Source organism: Drosophila rhopaloa, unplaced genomic scaffold (assembly GCF_018152115.1).
Source record: "Drosophila rhopaloa isolate 14029-0021.01 unplaced genomic scaffold, ASM1815211v1 contig_3, whole genome shotgun sequence".
Taxonomy (NCBI): domain Eukaryota; kingdom Metazoa; phylum Arthropoda; class Insecta; order Diptera; family Drosophilidae; genus Drosophila; species Drosophila rhopaloa.
Window position 1 is genome coordinate 18,092,418 of NW_025335123.1, and position 16,331 is coordinate 18,108,748.

The window sequence follows — 16,331 nt, forward strand, 5'->3', positions numbered from 1 at the left end:
TTTGCAGCAAGCCAAAAAGGAAGTCGGTTTTCCGGAATGAAGTCATAGGACTTCCGCACTACAAAATATTATATTATTATTGCATACTTTTAGACAAATTTCTAAGCAACAAATGTTTTACTTTTAAAATACGCATAAAAATAATTAAATAGCTTGTTGAACATAAATTAGTTAGAATTGCATTTCATAATTGAAAAATATATGACTTATTGATTTATAATGCTATTTTACAGTGTGAATTAAATATGGAAAAAGTTCATTTAAAAAAAAACACTCCTTTTTTCTAATCAACTCTAATTTGGGTGTAAATCATACGGAAATCCCAACCGAATTTCAAATTTTAGTGTCGCCGAGCTGTGTAATCGAGCTGTTTAAAAGAACAGTTTTTAAAAATAGCAATCTGGTCCAGTGTTAACTGCAATTATTATTTTCGATTGCCGTCTCTTTCTGCTTCGCCCTTCTCTGTCATTCTGGACGCCCACTGTTCGACATTCGCAACTGGTTTAACGTTCTGATTCGACTTTTATGGCTGCCGCGCTGCAGCGGCCGTGGGACGCGTCTGATTGGAATTTGTTAACTGTGGAGCTTATTGTGGATGCTGTGGCAACAGTGGGTGGCATGTGCGGTGCACAGTGGTCTCGATCATGAAATAATTTGGAACACTTGGAAGCCACAACTGGTATTTATTCATTTTTATCTTATCTAAAGGTTTTTCAAAAACTTCGGTAATGAAAATGTTCTTTGGTTGGAATTAGCAAAAAAAAAAATCAAAGAATTTTTTTTTAGAAAAATATTACTTTATTTTCCTCTTCTCTTCTCTTTTTACCCTTAAATAAAAGTGTAAAATTAAACATATGTGAGAGAACCTATCCTTTTCATAAATAAATTAGATACAAATAAATGGTCTTTTACACTATAATGTAAGAGTATGCTGTAATTAAGGGTGTTCTCAGATTCAGCGCGCTGTTTGTCTACACTTGTCACCGATATCGCGTCATCCCGCTATCGTAATTGCCATGGAAGTTAAACAAGACGCTGTGTAGTTCATTTTTTTGGTTAGCTTTTATTTGGGTGCAGTACAAACTATGACAAATTTTGCCTAATAAATAGAGCTTACTTTTTGGGCCGCTCGAAGAGCCTAGACTATGAGTTGCGGATGAACTGGATAATTTTGGTTGGGGACATGGACAGGACACAACTCTGGACAGATGCCGACTCCGTGTTCGGACCTCGTATACAATTTTGGTTCAGCTGCTCGGAAATCTCATTCGAGTTCGCGATAAGTATGTGCATAGAATTAAGTGGTATTCCTAATATAAATATAACTCTGCTGCCTTGCAAACAAAAGGAATTCTCTCTGGATCACAATAAATCAAAACTATATATATATACATTTTGTACATATATATATTAAGGTATGAACGCAAAAACAATTAGCGATGCGAATGTTTTGGAGCCCCAAAATCGGGGCACTGGGAAGGACTAGATAACAAGAGCAGCACGGCCTGCAAACTACAAATAAGCGCAACTAACAGGGTGCACACTCTGCCAGGGATTAACAGTTTGACCACAGGAGTATTTCAAAGGGATCAAGTACAAAATATCATCATCTGCAGCAGCTCTCAGCGCTCCTCCTTCGTGTCCAGCTCCACCAATGGCGGCACTGGTTCGGGCTCCGCACTCTGGCTTCTGCTCCTGCTTTGGCTTGGGCTTGGATTGCTGCTCGGACTGGTGCTTGTGTTGGGGCTTGCGTTGGGACTCTTGCCTGGCTCATTTCGCTCTCGCTTGAGAGGCGGCGAGACTGAAGGGGTTAGAGGAGCAGGCAGCGTCGGCGTGGTTGTCGGGGAATTGGTCGGCAGGACGGGGACTTCGGCCGCTGCTTTTTCCTTGGTCTGCTCCGTTTTGGGAGACTGTGTCTGTGGCGGCCAGTGGGTGGACTTTAAGACGCTCTGGCTGCTGGTCGAAGAGGAGGGACTTTCAGTGAGGGCAGCCATCGAAGTTCCTGAGGTAGAGGCAGTATTGTCATCTTCAGGCTTGACCTTCTTGTCCGTCTCCCGCTCCTTGACCTTCTCCCGATCCTTTTCCATGTCGGCTATCTTCTTTAAGTAGCACTTGTCCTGTGTGGGACATTCCAGGTGGACGCAATGAAAGATCTAAAGGCAAGAATCATAAACTAAATGAAATCCCACAGACATCAAGTCGCACTGCTCACCTCATTCGCCGTGTTGCGGGTGCCCACGATGCGGATGAAGACCACGGGACGTGGAGTGAAGTGAAAGTTCTGCCAAGAGCGGGCCTTGTCATTGCGTCGGTCCACCACCATCTGCCAGTCCTTGCGGTTCGTCGAGGTTTCGATGTAGAAGCTGTATGTGCGGTCATCGCAGTCCCACAGCAAAAGGCGCATGGAGCCGACGTGATAGGGTTGGCCCAGACGGACGACGATCTCGCCGCTGCCCAACTGGTGGCACGTGTAGCCCGAGTCCCAGTCGTATCGCACATAGTCCCCATTAATCAGCGCATTCCTCGTGCGACTTACGCCGTCCGTCACAATTGCGCTCTTCTCGATGGTGGCCACGTTCGCCTTGGGCGCCACGAAATGGTCGATTAGTCGCGGTACGGCCAACGTGTGCATAGCTTCCAGGCCCACCACATGAAATACCTATTCGTAGTAAATTAAAAGAATTTTAAATCTTTATAAATCAAACTAATTTTAGAGGTGTACAGGTAAAATACATTCTATTAACTCGACATATCTTGAATCTATTTCCGACTTTAATTATTAATAATTTTACAGCCACCATTTTGTAGACAGATATTAGCAAGTCATACATAGATTAAATTGCGCGATTAACATAATTAACATGAATGGAATGAATGCACAATCAAGCTCTGATCATTTAAGACACAATAATTTCTTGTATTTTACTTACCCGGTTGACCGTATTCTGGGTGCCCACTAGGCGGATGAATCTCACGGGACGCGCTGCGAAATACAAGTATTGCCAGGAGCGGCAGTGGTAGTCGCTGTAGTCGACCACGCGCTCCCAGTGCTGCTGGTCGCCGGACACCTCCACGAAGTAGGAGTACGCCCGACTGTCGCTGTCCCAGAGCAGCATTCGTATGTGATTGATCATGCAGAGCGTGCCCAGTTCCACCACAATACCCGCGTCGTTGCTGTCCGTAATGCAGTGGCGGGTGTAGCCGTGCTCCATGTCGTAGGTGGTCACATCGCCATCCAGCAGGGCCGTGCGACACTCGCCTTGGATGCAGCGCGACAAGAACTTGGCGGTGGCCACGTTCTCCTCCGGCCAGAGGGCCGCCCTGTAGGGCAGTGTTTTCGAGGTGCTCCGCTCGTCGATGGCGTCGAGGATCTTGTCGGGCTCCAGGATGCCCGAGGGACGGACCACCTGCAGCAGGTGCTCGAGGTTCATGAGCGGCAGGCGCACAAAGCTCACCACCGACTTGATGTCCACGTTGGGATTGTAGCGGCTCCACTTCCAAACGGCCAGGAAGATCTGCACCTCGGGGGCGAAGAAGCAGTCGCGTCGCAGCACCTCCTCCAGCGATTCCTGTAGGGATTAGCTATGTTTATTGCTGGCCTTAACCAATCTCATATCCACCTACCTTTGACAGGGTCTTGAAGGAGTCGTGCTGCAGCAACTCGGCCGCATTGCGATCCATGAACATGAGGCACACCTGGGTGAGCTCCTCCAGGTTGTAGAGTCGTGCGGCATCCAGGATCATACAAACATTGTTGAGGGCCAGGTACTGGCGCAGATAGTTCGAGATGGCCATTTCGAGGTCCTGGAATCCGTACTGGTTGGCCATGCCCAGGACATCGATGACGGCGTCCTCGTCCAGGGTGGACAGGAGCAGGGTGCCCGAGTAGATGTACCGCAGCAGGACTTTGAACGGATCCAGCGGCACTTCGAGCGGTATTTGGCGCTGTGTGGTCTCCGCCATTCCGCCGTAGAGCAGGGCCCGGAAATACTCGCTGCGGGCGGCAAGGACGACGCGGTGGGCGGGCAGGCGCTGCTCCTCGACGACGAACTCCACGTCCGAGTAGCGCTCGTTCATGCAGAGGCGGGCCATGTCCGCCGAGAAGCGGTCGCCCAGGTCGATCTCGTCGGTGAACTCCTGCTCCTGGGCGCCGTTGTTCTTGCCGGAGGCACTGGATGCGGCACTTTGCATTCCGCCGGAGAGTCCGCTGCATCCCTGCATTTTGTGGTGTCCCTGGCTGCTCATCCTCTTCGTCCGTTGGTTCCCCTTCTTGCCACTAAGCGAGTGTGCGTCCCTGTTTGTCTGCGTGTGTGTGTTTGTGTGTGCCAGAAAGAACAATTAACAATTTATAGCTACTGCGTCAAACCATCGATGACACAAATAACTGTAATATCGATGGTTTATAGTTGCTTTGCTTAAGTTTCGAGACAAGACTAAAAATCTGATCAGATTTGGTGTGGTGCTGCTTTTTCCAATCGGAATACCAAAACGCGTCGATAAGATGGCGTTTCTGATCTGCCGCCAACTGGTCACACTCCCTTCGCCAGACGAAAATTAAATTAATTTTTTATTTAAAACCAAATTGCGGACGAATTTTAATCATTTTGGTAGTGATTAAATTGTAAGCCCCAAATAAATTAGTGTCGTTAAAGAACCATCCAATGTTTGCATACCTTACTTGACATCAAAGTTGAGTTGCTAAGGTTAAAGTCTCTATTCAATTTGAATCTAAGCCTTAATTTTTCCGTTATTTTCATTTGCCCCCTTTCAAGCCAACTCGAAAACAGTGTTGCGAAACGAGCCAAGATTAAAATATGTAAGTACTAAAAAATACTAAATGCTGGTATTCCAAGTTATCAGCTATTTGCTTTGTGTGTGTGTGTGAGCCGCTGATAACGCAGCTGATCGGGCAATCGGGTGTTGGTTTTAACTTTTCGATCAGAGGAAACCGGGAGCAGAGCATGGCCAGCAATTCCAACCGATCCCAGCAGTCGGACAACCAGGTCACCAGGATCACCAGCGACATGGTCAACCAGCTGCAGCCGTCTTCGAAGGAGGTGGAATCGAAGGTCAGTGCCCATCCCCCACCACGAATTTCAGACATAACCTTGATCCTATTCGGACACGGAGAGAAATTCGTTTCCAAATCGGATCATTGCTATAGCTTTTTAGTGGGTACTACAAGTTTGTTAGATAAGGACACATCTTCGAACCCTGCAAAGTACATTTATTCTTTGTTTCTGATCTATAATATATGTATACATATACAAGAAGGGCGAGTTGATATCAGTGATGCGAAGGGGCACCATTTGTGGACTTAGGTGAAATATAGCTACAATAATAAGTACCTAAACAAGATAATATGTACCTGGATCTTGATAATTCTATTTGGAAATTCGTACAATTCGACCAGACACCCGTTTGAATACCTAAAAAATCTGTTGGGAAAACGTTGTCTTTAAAATTTAATATTATTTAAGTTTATTGCCTTACTTTGTATTCTATATACATTAAAGATTAGTTAAGGTTTTTTAAAATTTGTATTTTGTAAGTTCAAAAGCTGAAGATTTACAATTTCTTGTAATGTTGCTATTCATTAAGAATAAATGAGACTCTACAAAGTGTAATTAATCACAAATAAGATGCCATATCTTAATTTAGTTTTATATACCAAAAAACCCTATTCTCAAAACCATATTTTCCATCCCCAGGTTGAGACGATCCCCAGTGTTTCCGAATGGCTTGCCCCCCAGTTGATGATCGTTTTCGAGGACGGTGATCTGCACTCTGCTCGCCAGCAGTTGCTCGAATCCCTGCAGAATCCCTTCGCCGAGGGATCCGTGGCCGTTTTAGTGATCCAGGAGAGCATTGCCGATCAGTTTGTGGGTCTGGTGGCCCAGGATCTTCGTTCGTTGCCGAAACAAGTAGCAAAGAATCCTAGTTTTATCAGCACGCTGGCCAAGATCGATCAGCTCAAGGCGAAGGTGGTAAAGGGCGTAGGCCTGAAGGCCGACGAATCTCCACTGTTGGTCTACGACTGTGTGCACAGTTTTCTGGGAACCGGAGCCACTGGAGTTGTAACGCTTCATACCTTCCGTACCGCCAAGGAGGCCGGCCAGTTGGCTAAAAGGGACCTCCTGCCCTATGGCCAAGTAAGCGTGTGGAATGAGAAACTAGCCTGTGCCTACGAACTGATACCACTCCTGCCATCCGCCATTGTCGCCCTCAACTGCTTCAATCCGGACTTGAGTCCCATTCAAAAGGCCTTCGAGGGCGATCGCAACGATGTCGCCCTGGTCAAGAACTATCACTACGAATCCCTGGTGGTAGGAGCAAAACGGAGGATCATCGTATTTCCCGTGGGCACCATCTTCGCCAACTAATAGTGGAGGTTGAGGAATCCAATGATCAAGAGGAAACTTACCAGGTGCTCTTTCAGCAATACTTTAAAATACCTCTCTTAAGCATTTTACGTGTATTTAAAGGCTTCTAACACAGTTCATTTGGAATTAGTTGCATGGAATCTCTACATTTCGAATTATAGCGAACACATTTTTACAGATCCATATGACTATGAAAGAGAAGAATTATAATTTGTTTTTGATGTATTGCGATTTAAACTTAAAGTTTAAAGGTGGCCATGATATTCCAATTGAACTGTGCAGAGGTCTTAAGCCAGAACTATTTTTTATACTTTGCCAATAATTGTCCACTGAAAAACCCTTAAAATATCGTTCTGTATCTGAGGGAGTTGGGGTAGGTCCACGGATTCCTGGATGCAACAGGCATTATCGAGACATGCGCGTATGCTCCTCAAAAATAGAAATACTTGGAAGTCTTGATGTAACCTCCTGCAAATCAGTAAAAAAGCAACGCAGTAAAAAGGCGCACCTACACTTTAGGTCAAAATAATAAAACTAAATAAATATTTTCCTACCATTTAATCATCATCATCGAGTCTATCATCAAAACCAATGAATTAATTAAACTGATAGATATTACAAAAAGAAAAATATCTACAAATAAAATTATAAGCAATTGTGATTATTATAATAATAGTCAATCATTTCTTTTTAAATAACCAATTTTTTTATTTTGAGTTCAATGTTTTGTTTTTTTTTAATTATTTAATAATAGCATAACTTTTGATATACATCATTTTTTTAATGCACCCATCGATCAATTTAACCCTTTATCTTATCTGTCATGTTGAATGCCCAAGAAAAAAGTAGAAAATTTTCCAGATGTGTGTGAATTTTTTTTTATTTCTTTTGTTGTTTAAATAAGGCTTAAATGTACGTAGAGTTATTGTGTTGGCCCCAGTTGTATAAGTGTGTGTGAGCCTGTTGGCAAATATTTTGCTTTTCTCTCTTCGCCTTAATGGTGTTGTTGTTGCTAACCTTTTGCGAGTGTTAGTCAAGTTTTAAGTACAAGTTCCCTTTTTGATTTCGATTATCTGGCTTTGTTTTGATTTCCTCACAAATAATTCAGTTCGGGGTAAATACGCCATATCAACGGTGATTGTGTGGGTGTATTTAAAGGCGGGTGTGTGCGGCTAATAAACTAACTGTAACTACACAAAGATAGTGTACTTAAGATACTTTACAACAATTTCCATAGTGCGCTCTCTCCCTCGCTTCATCGCTCTATCTCGTTTGCGCACCGCCCCCTTTCTGTTGCCCTCTCACTCTTACTCCCCTTTCTCTTCGACATTCTCTCCCGTTCTTACACCCCTTGGATGACGTAGACGCTCTTTTGCCAGCCATTCATTGCTCCACTTTCACACGGCTGCGAGAGAGCGAAAGCGCCAAAGAGCATTAGAGAGAGAGCGAGCTCCAGGGGCGCCCCGAAGGGGTATCTAAAAAATTGTAAACAAAATTTTCAAAAAATCTAAATTATTACTTTAAAAAATTATGGAATAGCTATTAAGAGCAAATTAAATGATTTTTTTTACCTATACTTTTTTGGTTCCAAGATAGTTTACGTTGTTTCTGTAATATAGTTGTAGTTTTTGAAGAATTTTTATAAAATGTATCAAACTTTTAACTCAATTTTAATTAAACTTCCATAATACCAAATTTAAAACCAATCAGATTTATAGAAACATTAAAGTTTATATAATACGGCTCAACTGTATTTCATAGGAGAGCCTTCCTATATCATCAGTAAATATGGGCATGTCATGAGCAACAAGCACAGGTAAATTACCCAATGGGTAAATAAAGACTTACATATATATTTACCTGTGTGTATTTTTAACCTTTTTCCAAGTTCTCCATTTGGCCTGCCCCACTGACTACGCCCCTGTTGTTCCTCTTGTGCTTAGAAGCAACATTTACTGGCGCTGCCTTTTGTTTAGGTTTGTTGTTGCGCTGTCCGTTGCCCGTTGCCAGTTGCCAGTCCGTCAGTCTGCGCTGGTTCCCACTGGCGTGGTGAGGTGTCCGCTCGCGCTCTTTCTATCCGAATCCCGCTTCCGTCGTCGCCGGCGTCGCTGCTGGCGCTACAACTGCAAAACAACTGCCGCTCTGGCAGAGAAAATGCGCTGGCTGTTAATGTTCCAAACGCTCCATAAGCTTAAAGCGTCTCAACCATTGAAAACGCTCCAACTGCTCCAAGCGCTGCATTTGCTCCAACCGCTCCAATAAGAATCCACTACATCAAGAAGCTAAACATAACGCAACGATGCCACCGCACAAGTGGACGGACGAGTCGCGGGACGCGTCCTGTTACTACCAGGATGCGGCCGCATCCCGATTCCGTCGGCCGTCGTCCTCCTCCAACTCGTCCGCTTCGGTGGACCGCTCCGAAGACGAGGCGGACGACGAGCGAGAGGCGTTCTGCTCCGGCGAACGACCACTAATCCGCTCCAGCGACGCAGCGGAGGGTGAGTAGACAAGAGAAAAATAGTAGATGGCCGAAAAGTACTACTAAGCCATTACAAATTTCAATTCGTTATTATTTACGAACTTCTCAGATACGGTTTTTTTTATGTTCCAATTTGTCATATGTAAATTGCTTATAAATCTTTTCTGCTTATATAATTTATATACCAACAAGTTTTCTATATTAATGCCGTCAACAATATGAAGTTGTATAATATTACCAATTAGTTAAAACCAGAATTGATATCTTTCTTAAAAAAATATTTCACATTTTGGTATTACGCTATTCAATAACGCATTTATTATTTCTCTGCATAAAAGATATTTCTAAATAAAGATTATTTGGATTTTGAAAATTTATTTTTGTTTAGTCAGACAACTTGAGATACTTTTAAAAAATGTATTTACAATAATTTTTTTTTATTACCTTGTTTAAATTGCTTACTCTCTTATTGATCTATTTGATTTCTTAAACTATAGAAAAAGCTAGATATAGCGTACTTTTGAGTAACGCAATTAAAATAAACAAAATATTTTATGGATATCTTATTTGAAAATGACTTGGGAAACTAAAATTTCCATAAGTAACTTATATTGCTGTGTTTTTCTTTTTGTTTAGCCAATCTCCGGTTATAATTTTAACGGAATATTCATTTCACACATTTTTCTGATACAGTCTTTCATGCCTATCTGTAATTTTATTTATTGCGAAATGACGCTTCAAAATTAATCGTTAAACAAAGTCGAATTTATCTACATTTTTTATTTTTAATTTCGCCAAGACAATGATTCCCAAACATATGTATGAATAATATAAATTTGTTTCACTTGTGTAAAGTGACACAGCACTCTATTGAACAACAATTGGAGCTTTAAAATATGTTAATTAAATGATTTGTTAAAGTTAAAGAAAAATTCTTAGATAATATTTCAGAATTGTTATTATTATTTTTATGATATCAAATAATACTAATATCGAAGTATGTTTAAATAACACGTAGTTAAGCTTTCGAAGGTAGATTAAGGCAATTGCGACTGCAGACTGAAATAATCTTGCAGGGCATAAAAGGAATTTTTTGGCTTGGCATTTTTTTTTATCGAATTCGAGTTGTGTTAGTGTCGAGCCAGACCGGAACTGATACCGTTGAAACGCCTCCTAATCAAGCCCTTTCTCTCCGCCTCTCCCCGCAGTGAACGAAGGCTGTGGCCCCAAGACGCGTCACATTTTCGGCTTTATGGGATTCCTGGGATTCGCCGTCGTCTATGCGATGCGGGTCAACCTCTCGGTGGCCATTGTGGCCATGGTGAATCAAACGGCCATTCCGCACAGTAACTCATCGGTGATCGACACGGACACCTGCCCACTGCCAGCACCCAATCACAATGGCAGCGATCCAAATCCCCAAAAGGAGGGCGAGTTCGTGTGGGATGAGGCCACGCAGGGATTGGTCCTGGGCAGCTTCTTCTACGGCTATGTGCTCACCCAAGTGCCCGGCGGACGGATGGCCGAATTGTACGGCGGCAAGAAGATCTACGGATACGGAGTGCTGGTCACGGCCATATTCACACTGATCACCCCGCTGGCCGCCCACTGGGATCTGCCGCTGCTGGTCCTGGTCCGCATCCTGGAGGGAATGGGCGAGGGCGTCACCTATCCGGCCATGCACGCCATGCTGGCCCACTGGATCCCGCCGCTGGAGAGGAATAAGTTCGCTGCCGTCGTCTATGCGGGCTCCAATATAGGAACTGTCATATCTATGCCCCTCGCCGGATGGCTTTGCTCTCTGGACTTCCTGGGCGGTTGGCCATCGGCCTTCTACATCTTTGGCCTGCTGGGTATTTTGTGGTTCATCGCCTGGATGTATCTGGTGTATGACAAGCCCAGCGATCATCCCAGGATCTCCACTTCGGAGCGGGAGTACATCGAAAGGTGTCTGCTGGCTCAGCGGTTGATCAGCCAGGAAATAGCGGAGCCAGAGGAGGAAGAGGACGAGGAGGAAAAGGATGAGGTGAATCTGAGGAGGCCGCAGGAAGAACCGATACCCTGGTCATCGCTACTCACCTCCGTGCCACTGTGGGCCATCCTGTTGACCCAATGTGGCCAGGGTTGGGCCTTCTACACGCAGCTGACAGAACTGCCCACCTATATGAGCAACATCCTGCACTTTGACATCCAGTCGAACGCCCTGCTGAATGCCGTTCCCTACCTAACCTCCTGGTTCGTGGGCATCGCCTGCTCCGCCCTGGCAGATTGGATGCTGGCCAAGCGTTACATATCCCTGTTGAACTCCTACAAGCTGTGGAACACGGTGGCTTCTGTGGTGCCGTCGCTGGGCTTGATTGGCATCATTTACGTGGGTTGTGATTGGGTGTGGGTCACCTTTATGCTCGCCGGCGTAGGTTCTTTTGGCGGAGCCGTTTACGCTGGCAACCAGATGAACCACATTGCACTCAGTCCCAGATATGCAGGCACCATGTACGGGATTACCAACTCGGCGGCCAATATCTGTGGATTTATGGCGCCCTACGTCATCGGGCTGATCATCAACCACCGCGAGACTCTGACCCAGTGGCATCTGGTATTCTGGCTGGCGGCGGGCTTGAATATCGCCGGTAACTTCATCTACCTGATCTTCGCCAGCGCCGAGGAGCAGAGCTGGTCGAAGAGACCACCCACAACACGCATCTCACGATCCCTGCGCGCTTAAAGCAAGCAAAACTATTCGCTATTTTAGCTAGATCATAAGCATTTGTGATAATTCCGATATACATATGTATCCCACATATATTTGGGCTCGATGTTTCCCGGTTGCACTGCAAAAGAAGTGGCTTCCAAAAACAGAAACTAGTGCTACCAAATTGGAATGGAAAATCGAAAAGGATGTTAACTGTTTTAGTGTATTATATACGTGTATCGTCCTTTTATATGGACTTTTGTTTTGCTAGACGTCTTTTTTGTATACCAGTATACCAATACCAACAATATATATATTTATATATCTAAGATATACACGCTCGAAGGCACTTAGGTCTGTCGAAATAAACAGCACATATCGAATGGCTACACCAGACTTTAATCATTAAATCGAAGTAAAAGCGTATGCCTTTAACTTTCAAGTCGTTTTTATGGATAGTTGGATATGGGTAAGTATTACTATCCGAAAATAATATTTTTTATTTAGAAGTAGTTATTAATGCAAACCAAAATTGTTAAATTGAGTTACCGGCGCATCTAAAAGTAGGCAGCATTTTGATCCAGTTAGGTTTCTGCTTTAAACTTATTTTATATTGCTGACATTTTTTAGGCTGCTTATATTTGCTGATGGCTTAAAAGCGTTGCATGTTTTTAGGATCGACCTGGATTTGCAGAAATTTAATTTTTGTGTTGACTGTTCGTCATTTTTTTTATAATGCAGCTACTGGACTTTTAGGATCATAACATTTCTGACTGATAATTCAAAATGATTCTGATTAAATTTTGTAAAAATCTGTATTTAAATCTGGGTTTGTATTTTTGGGTCGTTTTTTGGTCATTTTCAATGATGTACATATCTTCGAAAAATGGGTTTGCAGAAAAGTGTCAAAAAACGGCACTTCTAAGCTAATAGCTTTTCTTACAGGCATCCGATTTCGAAGTGGCATACTTCAAAATCATCGTGGTTTGATTCACTAAAAATCTGTGTTCTTAGTTAATTTTTTTTTTTGGGTCGATATTTCGTCCTTTTTAATTATGTACCCCTTTCCAAATTTGCGAAAAATGGGTTTGCAGAAAAATGTCCAAAATCTGCACTTCTAAGCTCACAACTTTTCTTACAGACATCCGATTTCAAAGTGGCATACTTCAAAATCATCGTGGTTTGATTCCCTAAAAATCTGTGTTTTTAGTTAAATTTTTTTTTTTGGGTCGATATTTCGTCATTTTTTTAATGATAAAACCCCTTTCCAAATTTTCGAAAAATGGTTTTGCAGAAAAGTGCCCAAAATCTTCACTTCTAAGCTCATAACTTTTCTTACAGACATCCGATTTCGAAGTGGCATACTTCAAAATCATCGTGGTTTGATTCCCTAAAAATCTGTGTTTTTAGTTAAATTTTTTTTTTTGAGTCGATATTTCGTCATTTTTAATGATGTTACCCCTTTCCAAATTTGCGAAAAATGGGTTTGCAGAAAAATGTCCAAAATCTGCACTTCTAAGCTCACAACTTTTCTTACAGACATCCGATTTCAAAGTGGCATACTTCAAAATCATCGTGGTTTGATTCCCTAAAAATCTGTGTTTTTAGTTAAATTTTTTTTTTTTGGGTCGATATTTCGTCATTTTTTTTAATGATAAAACCCCTTTCCAAATTTTCGAAAAATGGGTTTGCAGAAAAGTGCCCAAAATCTGCACTTCTAAGCTCATAACTTTTCTTACAGACATCCGATTTTAAAGTGGCATACCTCAAAATGATTGTGGTTTGATTCCCTAAAAATCTGTGTTTTTAGTTAAATTTTTTTTTTTTGGGTCGATATTTCGTCATTTTTAATGATGTTACCCCTTTCCAAATTTTCGAAAAATGGGTTTGCAGAAAAGTGTCCAAAATCTGCATTTTTAAGCTCATAACTTTTATACCAGACATCCAATTTTTAAATGACATACCTCAAAATGATTGTAGTTCGGTTCTTAAAAATCTATGCTTAAATCTTGGTTGGTGTCTATTTTTTGTCATTTTAATACCCTTCAGTCAAAAGCTTGCAACGCATTGAATACAAAACAGTTAATTTCAATATTTGTAGCTTAATTGCATTATATTTCTATATGGGAATGTAGCTCATGATCAGCAAATAACACCAGGTAACAAATCATATCAGAAAGGCCTTTAGCAGTGCATATAAACTATATGCATCCGACATTTCGTCGCAGCCTCCGCACGCATTTCAGTTTTCGGTTTCGGTGTGATTACCGTGGCACAGTTTTGGCCCCTGCCCGTCCGTAAATCTGTCCGTCCGGAGACGTGAGGCGTTGCTGGCTGAGCTGCCACGCCCCCTTTGCCCCCAGATAGCCCCAAAATACCCGCAGATACCGGGGCATTAATAATGGGTAAGTGACATTGCAGTTTTTGTGTCGCAGTCTCTCACGCGGTTTTGTTTGTATTTTGCGCTTTGTCTTATTGTCAATTTTCTCCTCATTGCATAACGATCCACGTCCCCCATTTCGCCCCACCTCCCCCCTGATATTTCCCCGATCTGCGATCTGAGTTCCCCGGTGAACTTCGCGGGGCCATAAAAACAGAGCCGCAAAAGTCAAGTGAAAATATTTTGGCGCCGTTGTTACAACAGCGACCCTCTCTCTTCTCCACACAGAGAAAATTTGTATTTTTAGGTCAATATAAGCATACTTTTTGAATTCATAGTTACATAAATGATAAAAACTAATATGCAATCCCTGTGATTTATATATTAATAACAAAGTACTAAGACTAATTTGTTATTTGTTAAAATCTAAGTTAAAAATCAAATTGTTCAAAATATTTTGATAGATCGATTACATTTTCTTTTAGTTTTCTGAGGTGATCTAAAATTATAATTTGGTAAAAATTTTGAAGAATAAAGGAATAGAGTTGTGGGAAACATATGATAAAAATATTCAATAATCCAATAAGTTTATCGCATAGGTACTTACATATGGACATTATCCCATGGTTGTAACAACTATTTATAAGATACATATTGGAATGGAGTGCCTTTCTCTCAGTGCACACTCACCTGCGCTCATTTGACCGTGCGTTTGCGTTTTTAATTAACGGTAGTTTCTTCTATTGCCACACGAGAGATTGCAAATGAAGTAATTATAAAAAAGAAATAAAACAGCAGATGAGGAAAGAAGCCGTGGCATGGACGGCGTGGAAAATAAAAGTTACGACCGACATTCGGTTCAATTTCATCCGTGCGATCTGCGTTTTTCCTTGCCAAGAAATGCGTTCATGGTCAAAGTATCAGGCGTGACGCAAGCGCAAACAGCAACAAACAATTAACATCAACAGTAACCGAACAGAGCATCAACAATGGCATTAAAAAAACCCAGAAACCCAGCAACAATGCGCCACAAGTGATCCAAAAAATGTGAAAATTTGTGCAACTAAATATTTGGTCGAATGATTTCTGAAGTGTCAAAACCGATTGTCGAGTGTGCATCAGAAGAAATCACTTAAAGAAACCACAATTTATGTGAATCTTTTTCAACGATATTACGAAACATCAGTTTCTAGAATGGTATACATAGAAACACCCACAGAAAATGACTTCAAGAAAGAAAATATTTATTTTGTTCGTCATCAGAAAACACACTATTTACATATAAAAGATTTTGTATAAAATATGAATAAACCTGCAGAAGATTACTCAAATGAATCAAATGAGCTTAAATTAGAAACAAGTTCCTATCATCTTAGTTGTCTTAATTATTTCAGATCTGTGGATCTATAAAATAAAACTGTTTTCTACATCAACCATATTATTTGCAATTTTCAAGGTTTTATTGACAAATGATTTGGATCATAAATTATTTATTAATTAAGATGATTCCGATAGAAATCGCTAAACATTGTCAAAAGACATGTTTAATATGACCTAAATCGAATGTTTCACAGAGGAAACTTTTATAAAAAAGCTATATTAACAAATTTGAAACCCTAATCCAATGAATTATGTATTGAACTACCCGACAAGTGATAAACTCTAATTTTCATCTGATTTGAGACCTTAATTTGGGGTCACCTTTGATTAATCTAATAGAAAGATCGATGGGAGATTTGCGACAATTCCCATACCCAAAGATTTGGGTTCAGTTCGGTTATCGGTTAGCTAATTGATAAACCCGGCCGGATTTGATTTCTGACTAAATTTCGTATCTCGACTTGACGCAGTGGCGTGTTTTTATTTATTCACTGTTAACTGAACCCCTTTTGGCAGTCGCTTTGCTTATTTCTTGACACTTTCACTTTTCTCATTAAGATATGAGCTCGACCCCGTTGGGCGGGGAATCGGGCAGGTGAGGCGACAGGTTTTCATACATACATATGCTGACAGACCTTACGTGTACCAACCGACCGCGTGAATGACAGACGATCGGTCAGACCCAGACCCTTACACTGCCCGAAAGTTTTAACAATTTTCGGTCAATTTTTACACCAAAGCAACCATTCGAAAGATCCATAAGTATAAAGGGGCGAAACCGTCATTTCGAATGATAAATAATTTATCCAAATTCTATTATTTGTACTAATTAGAAAAGTACTCATAAAATGTAAGACTTGGGAATATATTTTTTGGAGTTTCTTAATGCCTATATATTTTTATTTATAATTAATAGAAACATTATTTTCGACCTGTTTTTTTTGAGTGCATCTGAGATATTAAGGCTAACCTTAAATATTTTCAGATTTCATTTGCATCTTCATTCATGCCCAT

At 41.6% G+C, this 16,331-nt stretch overlaps 3 protein-coding genes across 3 annotated transcripts; 2 read left to right on the plus strand and 1 right to left on the minus strand.

The window, feature by feature from the left end:
* Positions 1 to 1,038: 1,038 nt before the first annotated feature.
* On the minus strand, positions 1,039 to 4,462 carry LOC108045282 (BTB/POZ domain-containing protein 9). Its single transcript, XM_017124558.1, has 4 exons — positions 3,625 to 4,462; positions 2,931 to 3,569; positions 2,213 to 2,659; positions 1,039 to 2,153 (listed from the first exon to the last, which is right to left on the minus strand). The coding sequence occupies exons 1-4, from the start codon at positions 4,243 to 4,245 to the stop codon at positions 1,623 to 1,625; spliced, it is 2,238 nt and encodes a 745-aa protein (XP_016980047.1). The 5' UTR covers positions 4,246 to 4,462; the 3' UTR covers positions 1,039 to 1,622.
* Positions 4,463 to 4,872: 410 nt separating this feature from the next.
* On the plus strand, positions 4,873 to 6,729 carry LOC108045299. The gene is made up of 2 exons (XM_017124583.1): positions 4,873 to 5,069; positions 5,712 to 6,729. The coding sequence occupies exons 1-2, from the start codon at positions 4,962 to 4,964 to the stop codon at positions 6,381 to 6,383; spliced, it is 780 nt and encodes a 259-aa protein (XP_016980072.1). The 5' UTR covers positions 4,873 to 4,961; the 3' UTR covers positions 6,384 to 6,729.
* A 1,526-nt stretch (positions 6,730 to 8,255) lies between these two features.
* Positions 8,256 to 11,946, plus strand: LOC108045269 (putative inorganic phosphate cotransporter). The gene is made up of 2 exons (XM_017124543.2): positions 8,256 to 8,884; positions 10,074 to 11,946. Exons 1-2 carry the CDS (start codon positions 8,683 to 8,685, stop codon positions 11,588 to 11,590), a joined length of 1,719 nt encoding a protein of 572 aa, XP_016980032.1. The 5' UTR covers positions 8,256 to 8,682; the 3' UTR covers positions 11,591 to 11,946.
* The last annotated feature ends 4,385 nt before the right edge of the window (positions 11,947 to 16,331 follow it).